The sequence below is a fragment of the Grammomys surdaster genome, unplaced genomic scaffold (assembly GCF_004785775.1).
Source record: "Grammomys surdaster isolate TR1022 unplaced genomic scaffold, NIH_TR_1.0 137, whole genome shotgun sequence".
In the NCBI taxonomy this organism is placed as follows: Eukaryota; Metazoa; Chordata; class Mammalia; order Rodentia; family Muridae; genus Grammomys; species Grammomys surdaster.
The window spans coordinates 12,098,441-12,122,993 of record NW_021604595.1 but is presented as its reverse complement, the minus strand read 5'-3'; the positions used below and the strand labels follow the sequence as shown (position 1 = coordinate 12,122,993).

Below are 24,553 nucleotides of genomic sequence, written 5' to 3'. Positions count from 1 at the left end.
ATGTCAAAACTCACGTTTTGTGTGAGTAAGGAGGTGATATTGGGCATTCCTTGTGATTTCCCATGAATTACTTGGAACTTTTAACAAAGGGTCAGTGAAAGAAGTTAGCCATTTTTGTAGAAAGGTGAGAATATATTGCTTGAAGGAAGCTTGTCCTGTATGTTTTGAAGAAAAATAAAACAAGCCACCTAACCAAACAGTGAGCTGGGCTTTTTGTCACCTCTTGTGGAGTCTTCAGTCTGGGCTGTCATGCTTACTGGTTTTGATGAGGTCAGAGCTCTTCTTGTTCTTTATTTATGGGCACTGCCAAAAAGATGCTAGCTTTATGGGCAGAGCCTTGTTAGTCCCACTGAGAATTATTGTTGGGGCACTAAGGAAGCCTTCCACTGGTAGGATAGACTTTCCTGTTGGATCTCATTGCCTCTCTTACGTTTCTGAGGGGACTTGAGACCTATGATCTTAGCATGTAGGAGGTGGAGACAAAAGAATCGAGATAAGGAAAGCCTAGGCTACTGAAAGGGTCTGAGGCCAACTTGGGCTGCATGAGGCAGTAACAGGCAAGCAGATAGCAAAAGACAGTGGTACTTGGAGCTCAGGTATAGTGATAAACACCTAGTGCCTCATCTGTGCAGAGCACCATGGCACTGCCTCCTCTTTGCCCACTAATCTGGTCTTAGCACAGTATGGCCAATGTTATCTTTCCCATTTATAGGCAAGGAAACTGAGGACAGACTGGGGAATGATGTGAACAAACACCTGGACAGGCTCCAGTATAATGACTTTAGCTGCTCAGACCCAGCTCTAAAACATGGGCCCACCACAAAAATAGAAGATACCAGTTCACTGTGATGGGCAAATCATCGTCTGTTTTAACCTTGTTTTAGGAAACAAAAGAGGAGAAGAAGTCTTCCTACAACTGTCCCCTATGTAATGACGTTTGTACCACCCAGCACCAGCTGACCATGCACATCCGTCAGGTTTGCCCCTACTTTTGTATTAGTATTCGCTAATGAGATGTTTTGATTTTAATTAAATTGAATTGTCTAATCAATTGTGAGCTATGTTTGAAATTTAGTGTTTTAGCTATCTTGGGTAATTATGAAGTAATTTTTGCATAGTCACGTTTCTATGGTAGTCTAAGATAGAATATGTTTTTCAAAGACAGTGAACATCCAGTTAACTGATCACTTATATTGATATAATGCTTTTTATTGTTTGTACAGTATTGACTAAATCTCATAATGAAAGATTATAGTGTTCTCCCCCTGTTTCTGGTTCTGTATATGTGTGTGGAGGAGAGGGAACAGTCATGGGGACCTTTACATGTACTCTTATACCATGCTCGCTGTATCTTTGTCCTCTTATGGCATTGCTGGTTTATGAAAGACTGCTGGTGACAGAACACTGGGGAATGATGATGCATTAAAATCATAAGAGGCTGCTACGTAGTAATGACACCAAGGCACTGAGAAAACTTGGATGTGGATAGAGATGTTCCTTGTCATGTTTCAGAAGCACAAACTACCCCATACAGGTTTCTGTTCTCTAACAACCAGCCTAAGTCTTCAAACTGGAGGAGGGACTATGCCCTTCCAATGTGAACATCCTTTTTGTTTCTCATATTGGCTGTGTAGTTAAGACTCCTGCCCAGAGGAGTTCATAATATATGTATTAGTCTAACCTGTGGACCTGGAAAGACTAGCTCTGAGTTTTGCATCCAAGTGGAAGATAATACAATAAAATAATCATATATACCAAGCTTCTAATGCCTTTGACACTTAAAAAGAAACTTGGAGGATGGGGGTTGGAGGTTGGGAGATGTAGAAACTTATGTGGTTTTTACAGATCTCCAGATCTGTATTTCCAGTGCCATCTTCTCAATGACCGTTGTACCGATTGCTTTCTGCAGCACAACACAGACACTGGAGGAGCTGACCACTCATGCAGCATCTGTGGGAAGTCACTGAGCTCTGCCAGCTCCCTGGACCGTCACATGCTAGTGCACTCTGGCGAGAGGCCGTACAAGTGTACAGTATGTGGTCAGTCTTTCACCACCAATGGGAACATGCACAGGTGGGTGCTGTCCTTTGCTTGGGTGGCTGACTGCACCATTGAGCCATTAGTAGACTTGCCTAAAAGCATCAGAGGTTTTTGTGTTTCTATTTCCCATAGAGAAAAATATGAGATCATTTTATTTACTTCCTAACACCATCTCAGGATATCAAGATATTGGCTAGGCTAAACCTTTGGCCCTTGGATATGGAACAGCCTTCTTTCCCCTGTGCCACTTGGACTTTTCCTTTTTTAGAGAGGTAGAGGTGGGCAGCTCACTACACACAAAGCACCCTTAGGACAAAGAAGCATCATGGATACAGCCTTTCAGTTTAAATATGTCTTCATGTGCCTACCAGATCTGCCACAAAGATTTTCTTGGAGGCCAGGGAATTCTGGACCCTTTGAATAGTTAAGTGGTCTCGTTCTGAAGCTTGGAAAGGAGATAAAATAGGGTGTAAGAACATCTGATAAATGACAGGAAGTGACTTCTGGGAATGAAGCTCATTCAGGAGTGAGACAGCAAATAGAGGTGGATTTATGCCAAGAGGAGAAGCGATGGGAATATGTTTTATGGAGGTAGCATGTGTTTCAAGTAGTTGGAGCAGAAACAGCTTTTAAATGATCTCTCTCTCTCTCTCTCTCTCTCTCTCTCTCTTTTAAGTGTAAACATTTTAAGAACATTTTAGGGATGGAGAAGAGACTCAAACTGTCACATTCTCACAGTCAGTGACCCACCAGAATCCAAATCTCTTCTGCTGTTTTTAAATTTCTGAATCCAGTCCACTTAGGTGGTTTAGGGTGAGAATTGGAAGGTATCAGTTTAGCAAATAGTTCCAGGCCCATGGTAAGCACTCAGTAAATAGTACCTGCTATTATTCGGTGTCTAAGTAATGCTGCAATAATTTTCCAATGGTGAATCTCTTGTCTAAGTTTCCAGAAGTGAGATATGTTTCATGAAAGGCATCTGTGAGCCGGGCAGTGGTGGCGCACACCTTTAATCCCAGCACTTGGGAGGCAGAGGCAGGTGGATTTCTGAGTTCGAAGCCAGCCTGGTCTACAGAGTGAGTTCCAGGACAGCCAGGGCTACACAGAGAAACCCTGTCTTGAAAAAAACCAAAAAAAAGAAAAAGAAAGACATCTGTGTCCTACTATACCTCCACCCCTGTTACAATTGGGTATCAAAGCAGGAAGTGGACTCTTGTGTGTTTTTAATATACCTACACTATTTTGCATTGTATAGTAACACATTATTTTACACTGTAGCTTCTTGCTGTTTACCACTGTGTTGGCCAGTTGATGTCACCGACTTCTGTTTAAACCCATTCCTTTTGTTATCCTGCCTCCTCTGTCCATCTCACATTTGCTGTTCTTGGGGGTACCACCTGTTCCTCTCTTAGGTGACTTCCCATCTTCTACTGAGTAGAGCTCGCTCTTTGTGGGCAGCTTGACATTGGCTTATAGCTGTTTGGCCTCAATGCTGGCGTTTTCCATTGTACATCTCTGATCCTGACTCCAGTTGTTTCTGGTTTGAAAATTTCTCATTTTGAGATCATATCTGTGATTAAATCTTATCAGACATAGTTGCTATTTTTGATAAGGGATATGTCTGGCAGTGTATCGTGAAACTCTACCCTGTGTGTCACTGTGTTTGATGTCTTTTCATCCTTTCTAGGCTTCCTTCTTTGTCGTTAGAGTTATTTAGTAGCTTCCTTAAGATTCTCTACTCCCAAGATTATGGTATTTAAGAAGAATAAAGATGGCTTCATTCTTCTTTCCATTCTGGGCATCACTAATTTTCTGGCATCATTGATTTTCTGTCTTTCCTCTTGGGGTGCACCATACCCTTAGTATAATCCTAGATGGAAGTAAAGTGTGTAGACATTACTGTCTTCTTTTTGACCTTAGGAAGAAAGCGTTCCCCTTGAAGCTCTCCCCATTATGCTGCTTGTTGTGAGCCTGTTATCTTAAGTCAAATTTGCCAGCTTAAAGAAGCGCATCTCTATTCCACATCTGTTGGATGGTTTTTATTGTGAGGGTTAGCTTTTATTAGTGAATGTTGTCTGCATCTGTGTTTATTTTCTGTCATTCAGTCCTGCCCTGTTCCATAGGTCAAATGAGCCTCTTGGATATGAGCATATCTGATGTTGACGGACTTGGTTGACTGGTATTTTGTTAAAGGGTTAGGGCTCTGTTCAGTGTGATTTTCTAGTGCTGTGTGCTTTTCATGTCAGAATGACTCTCAGAAAATGAACTTCTTTTCTCTTTTGGAAAATGCTCCAACAAGTTGGTTTTTGTTGGTGGTGGTGGTGGTTTGGTTGTTTGGTTTGTTTTTTTTTTTTTTTGGAAGTTCACTAGTGACCACACCTGAGTTTTTCTTTTTGTACAATTTTTTTCAGATTAGCAGCCAACCTCTTAACTTGTTATAAGTCTGTTCAAATTTCCTATTTCTTTCTGAGTTGATTTTTATTGGCTCCATTCTTGAAGAATTCTGACCATTTCATCCCAGTATTCAAAGTATCTGCCGTACAGACTTCCCTTGAATTGTTTTTAGTTTGTGAGGTCCAAAACTTTGATATCTACACTCTTTTCTTTTTTGTTATTGTTTGTGTATTTATTTGTTACTTCATATGTTTGTGAGTGTGTGCATGGCATGAGTTTATGTGTACCATGTTTGTGCAGTTTTTCTGTGGTGGCCATGAGAAGTTTGGATCCCCATGGAACTGTAGTGACAGGTACCTGTGAGCCAGTATATAGATACTGAGAACTGTACCTGGAGTCTTGCATGAACAACAAGCACTCTGAACCCAGAGCCATCTCTCTAGCCCTAGCTCTATGATGTTTTCAAAGAACCAACTTTTCCTTTGCTCAATTTTCCTCTTTATTTTTTGGCCTAAGCATCATTTCACCCTTGCTCTCACTTTAGGCTCTGTTTTTCCTTTTTCAGGTGTTATCAAGTATAAGATTAGCTAGTAGACCTGAATATATGTTTAGTACAGGCAGTAAGAACTGCATTTTCATACTTTGGGAGAGGGGTGGAATTAGGGGAGAGATTCTTGCTGTCCTAGAACTATATAGGGCAGACTGGCCTTTGAACTCACAGAGATTCGACTGTCTCTACCTAGGATTAAAGGCATATGCCACCATGTCAGATGGGTACTTAAGTTTTGTATACTGTATTTTCTTTGCCATTTACCTCCATGTATTTTCTAATTTATCTCATGATTTCTTCTTTGATATGTTGGTTATATAGGAATATGCTGTTCTAGCCTACAGATGTGTCTTCCCAGATTTCTCAGTATTACTGATTTAAGGTCAAAATACTACATTTATTTTGGCTTTTCTGCAAAAAACTTGTAGATGGTGGATTAAAAGAGTTTGAGTTTCCCTAATCAATTCCAAAGTCATTACCACCTTCGTTGGTTGGCAGAGCTGTATTTTGGGGGAAAAATTATAAAATTGTCAAAACAGTCACAAAAATGTGTCAGAGTGGAGTTAGATGTATTTGCCTAGGAGGATCCTTTCCAGGATCTGAGCTGGGACCTCTCTTAAGCACATACCTGAGCTGCACTGATCAGGAGCCACAACTGCCCTGGGATGTGTACAGGAATTAGAACAGGGATGACACTGAGTTCTGAGAACCATCGCTAGAAGGAAGCCATCAACCCGAGAGTTTGGTCTTTGAGACCAGAGTGCTTTCCTGTACTTCCCTGCTGTTGCTTCCTGAGGTCTTTGGCACCTACTAGGGTTGAGTAGTACCAGAAGCTCCTTTGTGGGGTTCCCAGAGTTGACACTGAAACAGACTACCAGATGACCCACACAGTGGCTTTCCTAGGCACCTATGACCCTACTAAGTATCTCAGTTCCATCTTGGTTTTGATTTTTGCTTTAAGATAGGGTCTGGATGTCATCAAAGCCAGCTTCAAACTGATTTCTTCTGATTTAGCTTCTCAGGTTACAGGCTATCAATGTGTGCCACCATACTGACACCCATGTTTATGACCATATGATCTGATTATCAATCTCTCTCTTGATGAGCACAAACTGCCCGTAATTTCTGAGAGAGCCTGATCCCCCTTGGAGTGATTTTTCTATATTTCTATTTTTGAGATGTAGTCATTACTTAGTACTTAGCAAACTCTACTTTTTAATGTAGAGTTCCATTTCTCTGAGGATGAGAGGGAAGGATACAGTGTCACAGAGGACCCTTCCTTTGCTTTCTGCTCTGAAGGCTGTCTGCGTGGTGTGCCTCCATGCATACACAGGCCTTGCAGGTGAACTCTGACCTTCCAGTGGTTGCCTTGTGAGACAGGTCTAGGCTCCATTCCTGAATTTTTTTTGTTGCTAGCACTTGGAAGGGGAGGGGGGTATGACAAACCACATAACACAAACTCTAAGGATCCATGGTTCAGGGTATTCTTAGCAGATATTGAGGTGCCTTTAATGGAGGACTTCTCTCTTGTTGGGTACCTAGCTGTTTTATGAATGTGTTGGTTATCCTTGTTTGTAAGGCTGCTCAGTCCTTTATCTGTGTGATTGTCACATTAGTAAAATAAACACAGTGAGCTAGCATAGTAAACTGTTATGGGGACTCACATTGACAGTCGCTTCGCAGCAACCGTAGAGCCTGTGTTTCTTACACTTTAATTACACTGAGTAAATTTACATGGTTTGTTTTGTGTATGAATGTGTGTGAGTCAGTTACTCATTGAAGTATGCTGCTATCTAGGACTCTAGGGCTCATACCATCTTCCTGGCTCAGCCTCCCAAATATTAATACTACATATGCAGAGCAGGACACCCAACATAGTGTGCTATCAAAGGTAGATAGAGTAAACACACTTTGAGAAAGCTTAGGTAAGAGACTTTTTGAATAAAGTATTATCATATGCTATTCCTATCCTGTAAGTTCTCATGTTGTTGAAGTTTGAAACTGTGTGTGGGGGGAGGGGTGCTTAGTTTCTTATGCATTTTTACATAAGCTAGTGGAGGCTCAAGGTTGTCAGGTACCTTCTTCAGTGCTCACTTGCTTTTTTCCTTACTTCTTGAAACAGGTCTCAATGAACCTGGAGCTCTGGTCCAACTAGGCTATCTGGCCCAGCCAGTGAGCTCCAGGGACCTGCCTGTCTCTGCCTCCGCGGCACTGGTACTGCCAGTGTGTGCTGCCAGACTTCTCTTTCTGTGGATGCTGGGGATCCAAACTCAGGTCCTGCTCTTGTCCAGCAAACAGTTATCAACTAAATCTTCTCCCCAACTCCCTAGAAATAACCTATTCCAAACCTATAGCTTGGCTTGTGAGCAAAATAATAGTCTCCCATCAAGTACGGAAAATAATTTACAGAACCATCACTATGGTTTCAGCCTCTGACTTTTCCAAATGCTTTATCAGATGCTCTCATGTTGAAAATTTGGATTAAACAGTGCATGCCTTCCAAATCAAACTTGGGAAACCAAGCCAGGACACACCCTCCAGGTGAGGCTAATGTGGGGGAAAGGGCACCAAGCTCTGCAGCAGGCAAAAGTTGTTCCAGAAAGCCTTCAGTTGCAGAGAAGTGATGAATGATGTGTCTTTAGTGGAGGACTTCACTCTTCTCTGGCCACTAGCTGTTTCATGAATGTGTTGGTTATCCTTGTTTTTAAGGCTGCTAAGTCTGTTATCTGTGTGATTGTCACATTCTAAGCAGTTATGGCTAGTCTCTTGAGAAAGAGGAGTTAGGGACAGACCTCGTTTGAAATGTCTATAAAATGACTTTTCTTTTTAAAAAATTGTAAAAGTAAAACCCTGCAGACCATAATTGCCTTTGCAAAATGGGAAACTCAATTCTGTTTTGCTCCTCGTTTCCCGTACTTTAAACTCTAAAGAATTGCAGATGTTTATTAGGCTTAAGGAGATGCTGAAGATCCTGGCGAGTGCTCTTAAGACAGCCTTTTCCATTTACTCTGAAGAGCAGGGATGTGTGCTCATTTGACAGCTATAAAACAGTGAAAAGGGAAATCCCAGGGCATCGTCAAGTTACCCTCAACTGATGGGAGGGGCATGACGTTTTACCGTGGCTAACTATAGAGACCATTGACCCCGAGGATGCCGCTGGATAGCTGATAGTCTTCAGGAAGAGAGGCTTTTGTGTTCCCATTTTACTTGAAGAAAATCTGAGCTACACATGTGACCTAGTCAGTGTTAAATGAGACCATAGAGGCTCTGGATTTAGTATGCTTCTCTCCTATGCTTGAGCTAAGCCTGCCAATGGCATGCACAGCCAAGCTCAACTCTCTGGAACAGGGGTCAGCACTAAGCAAGAAGAGGAGTGGAGGGGAGGCTGTCTACCAGAGGACAGTCACTTCTTTACTCTCTGTCTCCAGCAAGAGGAAGAGCCCCGTGAAATTCTCCTGTAGTCATATCGAGTTTCTTAGGACAGCCTGTAACAAAGCCTGATACTTGCTGGTCTCAAGAAACCATGCGGAAGAAACCATGCAAAGGTTCAGCCAGTCCCATCTCCAAATTACCTGTTCACTCTGCTACCATGTCCTCTGAGGGAAGGAAGGTATCAGGCAAGAAATTACTTCCAGTACAAAAACCTGTGGGCCATTCCACTGAGAACAGAGTCTTGTTTTCCTATATTTCCTATATTTCCTGCCTGTTCTTGTTTGCTTGAGATATGGTTTTGCTTTGCCACCCAGGCTGGCCCCAAACTTCTAAGCTCTAGTTATCCCTCCACCTTACCCTCCCAAGCAACTTGAACTAAGGCATCTGACCTTGGCATAGTTCTAAAGAAAAAAAAAACCTTTTAAATGTCATTTATGGTCAAGGAACCTATTTTGAGGAAAAAAGATCAGTTAAAAGGGAATTGCTTCAGGGAAGTGGACGTCTTAATCCCTTTAATTCTATGTAGAAGACTGTACATCCATAGTTGGGCACAGTGATGTGCACCTGTAATCCCAGCTCCAGAGGCTAAATCAGAGGATCTCAGAGTTGCAAATCAGCCTAGGCTACAGAGTGGGACCCTGTCTCAAAATAAAACAGACAAAAAGAACACATACATGAATATTCTCTTATCTTACATGCAGGGCTCTACTGACATTACTAAGGATTTTGTATAAGTGAAGTTGTAACTATATATACCCAGTGGAATATTAGCAGACCATATATACGTAAATGCATACATTTCACACACAGACTCACATATATGTCGAATATATTTATATATGTTGAGCATATATGTATGTATGTTAAGTATTTGATGAGTGGTAGTTTTATGGTGATAATATTGTCAACAGCATGTCTAATATTCTATATTGAAGTAAACACACCTCTGATACAGTTTAGAGGGCTTTTTTAAAGATCGAAATTTCTAACCAGAGGAGAAAAAAATATTTATATATTCTAATCCCCACTTACTCACTGTCATATGCTTATTGTCTTATTGAGAGTCCATAAGTTTCAACAGATAGCTTTCTTAATTTAAAGCTTTCTTGTATGATCATATTTAAACTTTTTCTACCTTTGCTGACATCTCTATGGCCAGGTCTGAGACTCGAGGGCTTTGATAAAGGTGACATTTTCTGAGCTACTTCCATAGGTTTCCATCAGTCTTCCTTCCATTCTGATTTCTGTTAAAGGGGTCTCCATGGACTGGCCAAAAATATCTCTGCAGTCTGTCACAGGCTCACATTAGGTGCTTAACACCATGTCCCCACATACCTTCCCTTAAGCTGTTTACCCAGCAGTCTCTTCTGCAGGCCACATCAGCACACAGATTTGCAAAAAGGAGAAACCAACCCTGTGCCCTTCAAAATGGGGCAACAGGCTATACTCTAAGAACCTAGGTGTGGAACAGTGTTTTACAGGGAAGTTAAGTCCTAGATGCCTAAGTCTTCATCTTAAGTCTTTATCTTAAATTGTGCAAATCCCTGTTGTCTTCTCAAGGCATCTTTTCTGCATATTCTGTAATATGTTTATATTTAGATTGGGTAAGGATTTGCATTGAGCTCTTACATGATAGTTTGTGGCTCCTTTCGGTGCTTTGGCTTTGTACTTTAGAAATCTGTAAGTTGTAGAACTACTATTATTCTCTGAAAAAGAGTAGGCGAGAGTGGCCTATCGCTTGATTTTAATATTCAAATAAGATAAAACGCACCAGAATACATCAAAGCAGAACACTATTTCATCTCAATCGAGTCTCTTGAGTAGGAATTTAGAGACTGTGTTTTCTCTTTCACTGTGGTTTTTCCTTCTCTATTATACTTTTAAAGGATCACTTTAGTTTTGTTTTCGAGAGAATAATTTAAAAGTGTACTTGTGACTGGTGCTTACTTTTTATTTCTTTCTGAAAGACCAGTTGGAGTTCAGTTAGTTCGAAGGGAGGGAAAGAGCTCATAAAGCTGTCCGTGCACAGGGTGTTAAATAGCAGTCGGGCCTCTTCTCCTAGTGCCGCTCCTCAAGCTCATGGTTTGGTCTGTAATCCTTTATCACTTGGGTGGCTGGATGCTAATATTTTTTTAACAACCTTTCTTCTGTTCTGGCAGTAGGAATGTTTATCTATTCATCTTCTTTTGGAGAAGTAAATACCAAAGTTTTCTCTGAGATGCAGGCAGTGTAATGTTTTTGACATATTTTGTTAAAATATTTCAAAAGCTTAATCATACTGGGTGAAACTAGTGGAAGGCATCAAAACCCAGAGCATCTTGCTTGCCCACACTTGAACAGCCCAGTGAATATGAGAGCTGAGAATTAGGTCACAGCAGGCGAGGGATAGGTGTGCTGGGAGTAGGGGGAGAACTGGAGAGCCTCCTGTAGTCTTTTCTAGTGAGTTGTGGGCCCAGACCACGGGATGTGTGTCCTGTTCAGTTTTATAATAAGAAATTAGCAACATGAAGTAGGATTCTGATTTCCAGCTCTGGATCACAGATGGAGACCTATAAGTGTGCTGGCTGCACTTCTCTAGGCTCTCTACCTCCCCGTTTTCTACCTTTGTTTAAATATTCAGCCTGTCCAACCTGTTTGGGCTGTGCAAGCTGGTGCTAGCAAACACTGAAGCGTGCCCACTCGGCAGGCAGGCAGGCAGCGTTTTCCTGATTCGTTAAGGAAGGCAACGGCTATTCCCCCTCATCCTCTTCAGTGAGGAAATGAGCAAGCACCAGGGAAACTTTGCCTGTGTGTTTGTGGTATGGAATTGCCATCTCTTCTTTGGTGCCCATGTGCCCCCTTCCTCCCAGTGAACTGTTCTTTACTGCTTTGAGGATTCTGGGATACTACACGTGGAGGTTATTGGCCTTCAGTGGAGATTTTCTATTTTCTCGGATCAGATTCTGTTTCATAATGGGCTCAGAGGGTGTCAGCAGTTCATTCTTAGGTTCCGTGTTTATGTAACCCAGCTCACTTGGGGGAGCTGCTGCCAGCTTTACAGGTGAGAAAACCGAGGGCCAAGATTATAACCTGCTCTCCCTCCTCGGGTAGCTGAATTTAGAACAGTGAGGTTCTTCCCCCAAAGCACAGCATTTGATTGTCTCATCTGTGGAAAGCAGAGGCCATCTGTGCTGCACACCTGCCCCATTTAAGATAAAAGGCAGGTGTAAGTGCTGCAGTCATGGAGAAGGAGCCCTGGTGGTTTTGTCAGGTGATGATTCTCGGAGCTCATTTGTCATCTTGCGCATCCCCCTCACTCCCCCCACCCCCGCTCCATCCATATTCCTCCTTCCTCAGATGTTTCTCATGGTCCTGAACAGTACAAGGTGTCCCCAGGTGGTGGAGACCTCTCTCTACTACTGTGCTCTTTCCTCTCCACCCACAGTAGTGCCCTCCATTTTTTCCTGTTGGGCCTGAGGTCTTGAAGGGCCCAACCTAAGTGTTTCTTGTTTCTCTTCTGGAAGGGTTGGGGAGTGGCCAACATTGATTCATTGTTGGCTTACTATGAAGATGGTTATCTTTTCCTCCTCCACAAAAGGAAGATGAGTGAATGAGGAGGTTCTGACATCTTTCAGAAACCTAAGAAGAACCTCCTGCCAGGCTAAGGTGACAAATGGTCTCAGTGACTTGAGCATGCCATTCTACCATGAAACATAGGTGTGGGCTTGGTTTGACACTGTTATTTTAGCCCTTGCCGCAGACAGTCTTTCTCTGTGGTGAGGCTGGCAGTGACTTCCCACAGAGGTAATGGCTCTGAGCCAATGAGGCCACTTTGAGAGTAGTGACTTCACTTGGGGCCCAATCACCTGAGACTCATTTTGAAGACAAGACTGCCTATGGCTGTGTACTTTGGACTGCAGGCAATGGGGGGGGGTTAAGAAAATGGAGCAGTTTAGCTTAGGGAAGAAACTGCCTAAAATAGAGAGTGTCAGGTGGAACTCCAAGAATAAAGTTATTTGACTGGTAGAAAGAGCCTCTGGTGTCGTTGTTTTTCAAAAATAAGGTTTTTTTTGTTTGTGTTTTTTGTTTTGTTTTGTTTTGTTTTTTGTTTTTTGGTTGTTTGTTGTTTTGAGGCAAGGTGTTTCTCCCAGGGTAGCCTTAAACTCCTGTCCTCAGCATCCCTGGTAGCTAGAGCAACAGGTGTTGACTTCAACCGGACAAGTAATTTTATAGAAAAATGTACAAAAATAATATATACAAAAGGTAGTAACTGAGAATTACTTTAGGAAACAAATATAGGCAATGGGGGTGGGCAGAAAGGTAGTGTATGGGGTCCAAGGCCTGGCTGTTAGAGCGGGGTCTAGAGTAAAGATTAAAGTGATGTGCCTCAGCTGCCTGCGTGGTTATGAGTCGGGACAGCAAGAGAGAGCTAGCTGTTGCAGCCACCAAGTGCAGGGTGACAGAGGGAGTTGTGCTTTCTAAGGAGACAGATGACAGCCACAGGATGCCGTCCACCTCTCTTTGAAAGCTGCTTCAAGAAGGGGAAGGAGAAGAACAAAGTCATTTGTGTCCCCAAAGGATAACTAGAACATGGAGAAAAACTTCTCAAGTATTAGAATCACAGCTCATTTCTTCAGTGAGGAAGTGTTCATTCTGAGTCTTACTTACATAGGACCAAGAAAGAAAAAAAAATTGTCAGTCAATGAATAGATAGATGAGGATTGCCTTTTCTAACCTCTGGAAGAAACATGACTTAGGAGACCAGAAATAGTGGTCCAACCTGCCAGGATGACACTCTGGGTTTAAAATGAGAGTTTGGCCCTGAGCTAACAGCGTAGTTCCCAGAAACATTTATTAATAGGGATTGTGAAAGCAGCCCATGCCTACTTTGTAGTAAGATTCTGCATCCCAAATAAAATTGATCTTTCCTTCTATACTGGCACTATCTGAGTACCCTCTACTTTGGGGTCATGTTACTGTGTATTGTGGGGAAAGTGAGTCTCAGGAAAGCTGTCTGTGATCATGGAAGATGTGTTCACTACTGGTGCCTCCTGCAGGGAACGTTGGAATGAATAAAGTTCAGTCTTAGTACTAAAAGTCAGAGTTTCACTTTGTTATAGCCTCCATGGGGCCACATTGTCTATGAGAGGGGATGGAATCTACCTTGACAGTGGTGGGTGGGTTTACTATGTGTAGGGTGTTTTACCCAAGCACCAGAGAGCTCTGGGAGCAGCCAGCCAAGACATTCCCACAGAGAGCCTGCAGACACAAAGAACGTTTTTGCCTCATGCCCTGCTGAGTCCTGGATGTTTCTGAGAATACTGCTGTTGAGTCAGTCAGCACGGCGGCTTACACATCATCAGATCTTCCTCCACACCCTGGCATGGCTGATGTGACCTGCCTTCTGGACAAGCATGACTGAACATGAACAACACCCTCTAGTAAGGAGGTAGCATTGCCGTAACAGGTGGGGCACACTGAGACCATCTTCCTAGTCCTCTCCCAGCTGTCTTCTATTCCATCTTCATGCTCCATCCCCCTCTTCAGTGCACAGAACTTGACTGACATCGCAAGCATCATTCGCAGCATTCCTCCCTAAACTCCTTCCCTAGGCATTTGTTACAAAAACAAACACAAATCTTTGTAGAGACATGCTTTTCTACAGTCAGAAATGTAGGTTGTAGAGCTGAAATGCTCCTTAGATTTAGTCACTCCTTCTTGGCTTATCACAAGGTACTGTGCGGAGGGCAAGAAAAGCTAGCACCAGGTAGATGAGACATATCTATCACCAGGTTGCCAGAAACATGTTTGAACCAGTTAACTTGAGTAGTGTAGAGTTGACTCTGTAGAGTTCTGTGTAATGATGGGGTGACCTTTCTGTAATGTCATTTGCTCAGAGTATCAAATGCTTTAGCCCCTCCACTAATACACCTATGAGGAAATTAAGTTTTGAAAGCTAACAAATACTGGAAATATCTAGATCTCTCCTGAGGACTACCCCTCTGATGTAAATTAGATATGGTAGGCTTAATGAATGCCACTTAACTGGGTAAATCCTTAGTTTGGGTTCTATTTAAAACTATTAAAGTATTTTAAGAACGTTACATTCCCATCTTCCTTCAAGAATATATACCCTCTTTCTAGAAGATGATCTGAGAGATGTATAATATATTCAAAAACTGTCCACATCCTGGTCTGATGTTTAGCCAAGTCTGAAGGCAGTGTAAAGGGCTAAGGAATTTGAGTAGGATCTCCTGTGTATTGCATTTGGAACTTCAGTGTCACCTACAAAGCCTGTGACAGCCAAGATGGAGCAGTCCCACCTCCGAGTCTCCATGTGTGCAGGTCTAGTGGGTGAGGGTTTGTAGTTGTAAGACACTTCCATCTGGTATTCATCTGTCTCTGTATTAGAAATCAAGATTGTATCCCTACTCCAAGTCCATTGCAGTCCACACTCTCCTGTTTTCTGGAGTCCCGATTGCTACTCAGGGCTAGAGAGCTTACTCTTTACCCCTCACCAAAATCTGACAATTCATAGATGACTTAAGCTATGGAAATATCAGCAAAAAAGTTCCTGTAATTGGAAAAAATATCAAGAGCTTTGGAGGGGTGCATTTTAGAGACTAGGCTGCAATCTGTCTTTCTCAACTTACTTACTGTGGTTTCATATTGATGTCTGCAGTATTCTTATGGACCATTCACCTTGCTAAATGATCTTTTCACAAGCAGGAAGGTTTAGCTCATTGATAGAGTGCTTGCCTAGCATGCTCTGAATTTCATTTTCCTCCTGCACTGTGATCAGCCAATCAATAAAGTGAACTTCAAGTTTTAGAAAACAAAACAATTACATTTATAGGAGGAAGTCATTTTATTTTTTGTGTATGTTTTACCTATATGTTTGTTATGTACACTATATGTGTGCTGAGTACTCTTGGAAGCCAGAAGAGGCCCTGATCTACCGGAACTGAAGTTTCTGATGGTTGTCAGTAGCCCTATGGATGTTGGAAGTCATTCTACAATAAGTGCTTGTAACCACTGGGCTCTCTCCAGCTCTCCATAAAGAAGGATTTTTGAGCTGAAAGATTACTAAATTACCCTCAAATTCAAAGTAGCTGTTAAAAAAAATTAATCTAGGGTTTGAAGAGATGGTTCAGAGGATAAAGGCTGTCAGTAAGTCTGATGGCCTGAGTTCCATTGTCAGGACCCACAAGGTAGAAGGAGAAAGCCAGCTCCTACAAGTTGTCCTCTGACCTCTGCACTAGTACTGCACACATGCCCACAGAACCACCCAGTAGGTAAGACAAAGTTTAAAAACTGCCCGTAGATACTCAGTCTAGACTTACTCTCCATTTCTAACACCTCTGCATTGTCTTCGTTAGTGACTCTAAAAGCCCCTGGGCTGTTGGGAATGGCAGATGAGTATGATGGAATACTTGATGCCCTTTCCAAAAACTCGATAGCCAAGACAGGTACCCAAACCTGTAGGCAGCCCAGAGGACTAAAGAATTTCACTAGGTTTTGGTGGAGACATTTCTGATTCTAGAAATGTTAACAAAATTGCCTGTTTAGATCACAGTGCTACAGAGTTGCTACTGTTAATGTATCTAACCTCCAAAAGATAATTCTAGAACTTTATGCAATCCAGAAGTATACTTTGGCTGTACATTAACCTCTTTGGAGTAGAAGCACTGTTTTGAACTGTTTAGTTAGTTGTAATAACAGGGGAAAGTAAATGTATATTTTCAGCATTCAGTTTTTGAGTAGTTTCCATTAAATAGATGTGGTTGGTACAGACTATCTAAACTCAACAATCAGATGTCAAGTCTGTTCATAGTACATGTTAGTCAGGTCAGTCATACTATCCTGAAACTTGAAGATGGTCTTTACAGTGATACTCTGACTAAAATGGCTTCTACTTATACTTTGTTCTTCATTTGCCTGTTCCTTGCTTTGATAGACACTCTTGTTTCTTCCTCCCCACAGCCACGTGGTGGGTCTTCCTTGTCTATATGCTATATGGGGGCTAGTGCACACACCAAGAGGAAGCAGACTCTTTTAGTAGTAGGGCTCATTTTTTGCTTGATAGCCAAGGATCAAATTGAATACATGGTAGCTTTGCTTTCTTCATTGTGTTATAAAGGAAGTAAAACTAGGAAGTATGCTTGAACATCTCCAGAAGTAGCTTGTAGAGCTGTGAGACCTCATAAGAGGAATTGCATGCTACAAAACCTAGGTAGTGCCGGGCGGTGGTGGCACACGACTTTAATCCCAGCACTCGGGAGGCAGAGGCAGGCGGATTTCTGAGTTCGAGGCCAGCCTGGTCTACAGAGTGAGTTCCAGGACAGCCAGGGCTATACAGAGAAACCCTGTCTCGAAGGAAAAAAAAACAAACAAAAAAACTAGGTAGCTGAAGCCAGCCCAGAAAGCCCTGGGGTACCACTTCCTTTGCAGAAGGTGTGGAAATGCCAAGGCTACCAAGGCAGGAGCTTTCTGGTTGAGTTTAGGGTGCCCTAGGTGTGCTAAACTGCCTTGAATGAAGAGGCTAGGGTGCACACCATTGAGCCTCAGGAAGTAGGTGACTGTCACCTTTAATTCTAAGAATAATTCTGAATTCAGAAGAATTTAAGCGGGAAGGATGTTCTGGCTGGTTTTGTGTGTCAACTTGACATAAGTCAGAGTCATCAGAGAGGAAGGAATCCCAGTTGAGAAAATACCTCCATGAGATCCAGATGTAAAGCATTTTCTCAATTAGTGATCAATAAGAGAGGTCCCAACCTATTATGGGTAGTGCCATCTGTGGGCTAGTGTCCTGAATTCTATAAGAAAGCAGGCAGATTAAGCCATGGGAAATGAGCCAGTAAGTAGCACTCCTCCATGGTGTCTGCATCCAGGTTCCATCCCTGCTTGAGTTGCTGTCCTGACATCCTCCAATGAAGGACTATGAGCTGGAAGTACAAGCAGAATAATCCCTTCCCTCCACAACTTGCTTTTTGGTCATGGTGTTTTTGTTGCAGCAATAGAAACCCTAAGATAAGAGAGTATGATTTTATCTGTTTTAGAAACCAGGCTTGTCCTGTGTAGAGAATGAATAGAAGGAAGATCAGGAGGAAAGACAGCGTGTCTAGCACACAACAGTGCTGAGTCTCTAGTCTGTAAGGCAACCCTCTCCACTATAGGAATACAGCTTGACCAGGCATTATGCATTAGGCACAGTGTACTCCCCTACTTCCACATTTGTGCTCTGTGTTTGTGTTTGTGTGTGTGTGTGTGTGTGTGTGTGTGTGTGTGTGAGAGAGAGAGAGAGAGAGAGAGAGAGTGTGTGTGTGTGTGTGTGTGTGTGAAAGAGAGAGAGAGATTATTACTTTTTAAAACATGTCTTCCTATTATGCCTGTACTATAACATAGGCTGAGACAGTAGAAGCTTGCAGGTTAGCTCGTCAGACAGATACAGCAATGAGCAAGAAGAGATCTTGTGCGCTGAACGAGGTGGAAGGTGAGGACCAACATTCATGGTTCTTCTCTGACTATAACATGCATGCTGTCATGACTGCACTTCTACACTCAGATGTACACACACATTCTCAACAAGAGCAGTCAAGAATAGTTAGTGCAGCTGGGCGGTGGTGGCACACGCCTTTAACCCCAGCACTTGGGAGGCAGAGCCAGGCAGATTTCTGAGTTCGAGAGTTTGAGGCTAGCCTGGTCTACCTCGTGAGTTCCAGGACAGCCAGGGCTACACAGAGAAACCCTGTCTCAAAACACCAAAAAAAAAAAAAAAAAAATAGTCAGTGCAGTTAGGGTCATGGATGCATATGTATTTAAAATTCTGATTGGTGATACTCAGCTACATCTCAAAAAGATGATTAATTTCCACTTCAACTAACATTGTATCATAAGACCATCATCTTTGTCAATCAAGAAAATTAAAACATTTCAATGAAATTGCTCAAGGGAAGAGCAGAGAGGCTTGTTATGAAGTTGATTAAAGGACTCTTAGGTGTCTTAGTTCACAACAAACTGGGAATGAGTGTGTCAGGTGAGCACTGGCTCATCAGAAGCAAATCAGCCTACTTTTCTGTCATCTTCATTGGTCCATGTGTCACAGTCATGTACTCTGTACTCTCAGAACGAGTTCATTTCAGTGTGTGTTTGCTGGATCCAGTGCCTTGCCGTTGTCAATTAGCACATATTCTTGAGATCAGCTTAGGACCTATATGATTCCTCAGACTTGTACGCAGGATTTGGTGGGCTACAGTGTTTTAGTTATGAAGAGAGAACTTGGAAAATGACATGCTATAATCCTCTTGTGTTTTTTGAAGAGCTGTCCTGTGGGAAATAGTGTAAACCCCTGAGGACAAACAGCCACTTAAAGCAAGAGAGGAACCTCAGACTGGTGTGGCAGAGACAGAGCTTTGTCCATCCAGCCTTTTTATGTTCCATGGAGCTTATGCTTTTACCTGTTGCCCCTGCTCTGTGTCCTTAGCACTCCTGCAGTTGCAGGTGTGAGACGAATAAGAAGGTTCTGCAGTCCTTTATTGAGACTGGACATAGGGAATATTCTGTGCCTGCCTTATTCTGGGCCCCCCACCATCATCCGTCTCCTGTTGGAATATGCCATCTGTTTGATGTCTGCTATTCTGCCTTGCACTACAAGAAATCAGTAAGAAAGTGCCTGGGTTCAGGTTATGGTCCTGAGTTTCCAGCAGGTGATCCAGAACAGAACTCACTGCCTCATGTGGCCTTTAGAAGTTGTCTTGTTGCCGGGCTGTGGTGGCGCACGCCTTTAATCCCAGCACTCGGGAGGCAGAGGCAGGCGGATTTCTGAGTTCGAGGCCGGCCTGGTCTACAGAGTGAGTTCCAGGACAGCCAGGGCTACACAGAGAAACCCTGTCTCGAAAAACCAAAAAAAAAAAAAAAAAAAGTTGTCTTGTTTAGTAGGAAGACCATGAAGTCCTGTTGGTTATACTGTAGCTCATTCTCACTGGGAGGCCATGACTTCCCTACACCAGAACTCTTCCATCTATAGAATGGACACAGTCAGTTAAAATAGTGTTTTCATGACCCCATCACTAGATACTTGTTCCAGACCCTCCTTCCTGTCTGCTGTGAAAACAGTTTCTCTCATGAAGAGTGAAATAATACAGCATTGCCTTGTATTTCTGTGTGTGTGTTTGTATAAGGATTGGCAATGCACAACCTGAACTGGACCAATGCTTACAGCCATCATTCCCTAAGTTCTAGTACTTTTTATTGTCGTTGGGTATAAGGCCAGACTGATATCCCTTACAAATAGTTTTTTAAATGCTAGATTTTTTTTCAAAGCTTAGCATTTCTTAAATTGAGGTGAATAATGCAACAAATATTAAAAAGAAATTTACCGAGTTGCCTCTTTTCACCTATAAAAGTTGATATTAAAAAGAGATAGCTTAATCAGGCATAATGGTTCAAAAACCCAGTGTAGTGTGCATCTTTGATTTTGAGGCTAACCTGTTCTACATGGTTAAAGTCTAGGCCAGCCATAGCCACATAAGTGTGACCCAGTCTCAAAAGCAACAAAAGCAAAGATAGTCTCCTTGAATCACAATCAGTGTTGCACTTAGAACAGAGCTATTTGTATCTTTTTGCTTTCTTATGCCTTAAGGAAGCCAAAGACTAATAAAGCATCCTTAGAGTGTAAGCAAGGGATTTTGGGGCCATGGCCTGATTGTGTGTAATTTTTGCCTATTTTCCCCTACTAGGTAGTTTAGCTCTTTCCGCCCTGTCACATTAATTCCCACAGAAAGAACAGTGTTATAGCTTGAGCCCTCTTTCCCCAAGGCTTCTGTTCTCTCTGTCCTCAAAAGCCAGGGATATATCTCTTCAGCAGACTTCGGCAGATGCTGTGGTAGCTGCAGTCTAGAAAGGAGGTTCTAATTCTAGAGTATAGGTAGGAGGCACTCTGCAGCATCTCTCAGCCACACCCTTATAGGAAAGGGGACGTCTTGTTGTAGGGCAAGGCTGGAGTGTAAGGAAAGACATCCTCACCACCTCAGATCTTTGTCTTGTTCAGCCTTCACACGTGGCCTGCCACTAAGTTACAAACTTCCTGGCCTCTTCACACTCAGCCTGTGTCGTTTTAAGATGGCCTCTGAGAAGCATAATAAGCTAAGCTGCTTTTCAGAGTGAGGGGGACAGAGCATGAGAAATGCTTTTTTTCCTCACTCTTATGAACTTCTTGGAACTTGGCCTAATGGTGCCGGCGTATAATCCCAGCTAACTTTGGAGACTGAAGCAGAAGGATCACAAATTCAAGGACTGTGGTGGACTGTGGGGTGAAAGAGCAGCCAGAGACAGGGAGGCCCTCTCTCAAAAAGAAAAAAATGTTGGACAGATTTGGATAAAGTTCCACTGTGGAGCACTTGCTAGCATGTGCAAGGCCCTAGCTTCAACTCCAGCCCCATGAAACTGAACTATGGGAACAACTGCTTGTCATCTGGGTAGTTCTCAGTGGTAGAGTTCTTATCTAGTACCCACAAAGCTTCTTAACTAGCACCCACAAAGCCCCTGTTCTGTTTTCAGCCCTTGGCAGCCAGGGTGAGGAAGGATTTGGACATCTCAAGTAAAATCATCCTTTAACGTAATTATTAGTGAAAACATCCATCTGTATTCCCACATTCAGTTTGGCTTCTATCCTGATGGTAGTGGTGGTGGTCGTTAGCAAAGTGAAAGAAACCATTTTATGTTATAAAATAAGGATTTTTTTTATCTTTTTGAGATCTAATGCCATTCTTGTCTGTATTAGTACCTTTCCTGAGAGTATTGCTTTAAAACTTCATAAAATAAGGCCACATACATAGCCCACTCATCAGACACCCCTTTTGGAACTGACACATACATATTACTTATAGTGCTTCTCGTGTGTACCCTTTCTGTAGATAACAAGAGTTATAGCAGCATATAATGCACCCTTTGTATTGTCTGGATGGTTTCATGGTCTGTTATTAGTCCACACGGGTTTTAATCACTCAGGCCACATGCTCTGTACACTTCGAATTTGACAACCCCAGATGCTTCCACAGGGAGAGAGAAAATGACAGTACATCTGTTAGCTGGAAGGTAGTTTCTAGAGGCTTGTTCAGAACTGAGACCTGGTGTATGGTCTAGTGGAATGATTTAAGAACCTGGGAGTTCTTATTATATACACTCACATGACCTAAAATAAGCGTTTGTTCAAGTACATTGGATCGCCTGATAGTTTGTTTCCATCTTATTAATGCTGGTCAAATTTGTGAACGTTTTCCAGCACAAAGCAAGACATCCAGTAAAACTTATGGGTTGTCCTTGCAAAAACTTGAAGAGAGATTCAAGGAGATGCTAAAGTTTTACAAAGACCAAAGGCACTATAGAAATGATGCTCTTAACTAGTGAAGTTTCTGGGTGTGGCTGTATTCAGCAAGAGATCAGTTGCCTAGAGTGTATGAGGTAGTGGGCTCCACCCCCCACAGTGAGGACAATAATGATGACTGATGGGAAAATTCAAGTACCCCTGCCTATGTATAATACTGAAAAAAAGACTGGGGTTTTTGTCGTGGTTGTCAGATAATATCCTCTTTGTGTGTCTTCCTTCTAGACATATGAAGATTCATGAGAAGGATACCAACAGTACTACAGCTGCAGCCCCTCCATCCCCTTTGAAGCGTAGACGGTTGTCCTCCAAAAGGAAACTGAGTCACGATGCCGAATCAGAGAGAGAAGACCCAGGACCAGCTAAAAAGGTCCTCTGAGTTTATGGCATAGCATGTTCCATTGTGTGACTTTTGGCAGAAATACCTCTAGCCTTTATTATCACTGTATGGGGACTTGGAGGAGATCAACCCTGGACCTTTTGACCTGTGTTTCCTGCACTGTTTTCGCAAAGTCTCTGGAAAACACCTCTATGTGTTTTCTCTCTAGAAGCCCCATGTAGTCCAGGACAAATTCCCAAGGTTGTCCATGGTTTTTACTCTTTCCGCATATCTGATGTGGAAGCTTCATCAGCATTAGGGACTCTCTTTGTCCTTGTGTTTATTCCTAATGTTCTGTAGACAGATTCTCCTTTGTACTTGTTGATTAGAGGAGAGGACTGAGGAATGGGTAGAAAAACAGGGTGGGTGGATGTATAGTAGTAGTGTCTCCTGAGTAGAGTGGATGGATAGACGGACGGATGGGTGGATGGATGGGTAGCCACACTTTGGTACCGAGTGAAGAACATATGTTTTAGAACTTTCTAGACTAGTGTTTGGCTTTCTTAAAAATCAAACCTCTGTGGGAGCCTCCCTGTGGTGATGCCTCTTTATGCTCTTCCCTAAGATGGTAGAAGATGGGCAGTCGGGTGATTTGGACAAGATGGCCAATGAAATCTTTCACTGCCCAGTGTGTTTCAAGGAGTTTGTTTGCAAGTACGGACTGGAGACCCACATGGAGACCCACTCAGACAACCCATTAAGGTAGGGGAAATGTGAACTATACCTGCCGTCTGGGAAATTACTTGTTACTGTTTTCTTATGACATATGACATCCCATATGTCATTCCAACATGAGCTCCAGCAACTGACTAGTTTACGATTACATTGGTTAGGCACTTGGAGAACACGTGGTTTGAGGGAAAGGTGAGATTGTGAACAAGGACGGCTGTAGCTGTGGACTGTGTTCACTTTGCTCCTTTGCTCTTCCTGCGGCTCCTTGAGTAATCACTGAGTCCGGGCATTGGTGATCTCCTGTCACAGGGTACTGTTGTATAACAGATGTATTTCCTTTGCAAAAGATGTTGGCATTCCAAATGATAGTTTGCTATATGCAGATAAGTGGTCTACATAGAGACAGCCCCTGTATTTCATGTTCCCAGCACAGCACTGACATGTACCGAGTACTCAGAGCTGAACTAGATGTATAGTGCAGAAACTCGAAGCATTGTAGGTAAGAGTTCTCAGCATACAAGGGAGAAAGCCTGTTCTAAGTGCTTGGTGCCTGCTCTGTTCTGTTAGCCTCTGTTGGTCTTTAACAACCGTATTTCTGATCCTCAGCTTCAAGGGGCCAAAGGGGTGGGCAGTGAAATGATATTTTTCCCAGTAGTGTTAGAGAAGAGAACACTCCTCTGGCTTTATCTAACTTCTCCAGTAACTCATCAGTCAAAAATAAAATAAAATAAAATTTCTGTATTCTTTGTATATAAATGGGGTTAGAAAATTTCCCTGCAGAATTGCTGCAGTTTATATGTTCCATCTGTATGTCCCATCTATTTTAAGCATTATAAAGGACAGAGGACCACGTGGGAACCTTTGATCAAGCATGTAGCTGAAGGTCCCTCTAACTGAAGAGGACCGGCTTCCATGTTGTCGTATTGTTAGAGGACATCTTGGGAGTAGAGGATTTGAGTATTTGTTTGCCTGAATTCCCTTATGTCAGTTTTATGACAGATTTTCAACTGGAAGGGGAGGAAGAACTTTTGTAGAAGTGTGAAGCATTGAAATGCTATAAAGTACCTGAATTAAACTTTCCATTCTGAAGACAACTGGCTAATAGGCTGGCCAGTGTCCAGTGTGATTCCACCTCCATTTTCTGTGAGGAGAAAAGGTCCCAATCCAGAAAGATCCCAGGAATGTGCTAACTGTCCTGCACCCAAGCCTGTCTCTGCTCACATGTGGCTCCCATCAGCTGCCTCTGTCTCTGCTTTCCCAATTCACATTGAAATAGAGCAAGGCCACTAATGCCTTTATTCTCTCCCCGACCTCTCCAACTCTTTTATCTACCAAGAAAATAGCTGGTCCTCTTATCACCAAACACTGATTTTAAGAAATTCAGAAATCATTTGTTTGTTGAGACAAGATCCCTTGCATATCCTCAGCTGTCCTGGCACTTACTTTGTAGACTAGGCTAGCCCTGAACACACAGAAATCTGCCCCTTTGTCCCTAGAGTACTAGAGTTAAAGGCATGCACCACCACACGTGGCCAGGAACTCATCTTCATGGTTTCATTCCCCACAGCATCCCTGACTCTGGAGCTGTGGTGAATGGTGAGTAGTAAGTGACATAAGCCTCACAGAGTGTGAAGAGATCGGAACAGCATGAAGAACCTTTATTCCTCCAGCCATGCAGCCACGAATTTAAAACCTTTGTATTTGTTTTATCTCACCTCTTGTT

General features: G+C 42.6%; 1 protein-coding gene across 4 annotated transcripts in view; it reads left to right on the top strand.

The window, feature by feature from the left end:
* Rreb1 (ras responsive element binding protein 1) overlaps window positions 1-24,553 on the top strand; it is a 128,472-nt gene that overhangs the window by 73,105 nt on the left and 30,814 nt on the right. For all 4 annotated transcript variants that reach the window (XM_028763111.1, XM_028763112.1, XM_028763110.1 and 1 more), the window contains 4 exons: window positions 885-977; window positions 1,910-2,073; window positions 22,005-22,149; window positions 22,724-22,860. In XM_028763111.1, the coding sequence (XP_028618944.1) occupies window positions 885-977; window positions 1,910-2,073; window positions 22,005-22,149; window positions 22,724-22,860 (539 nt within the window). The remainder of the gene's footprint in view (window positions 1-884; window positions 978-1,909; window positions 2,074-22,004; window positions 22,150-22,723; window positions 22,861-24,553) is intronic.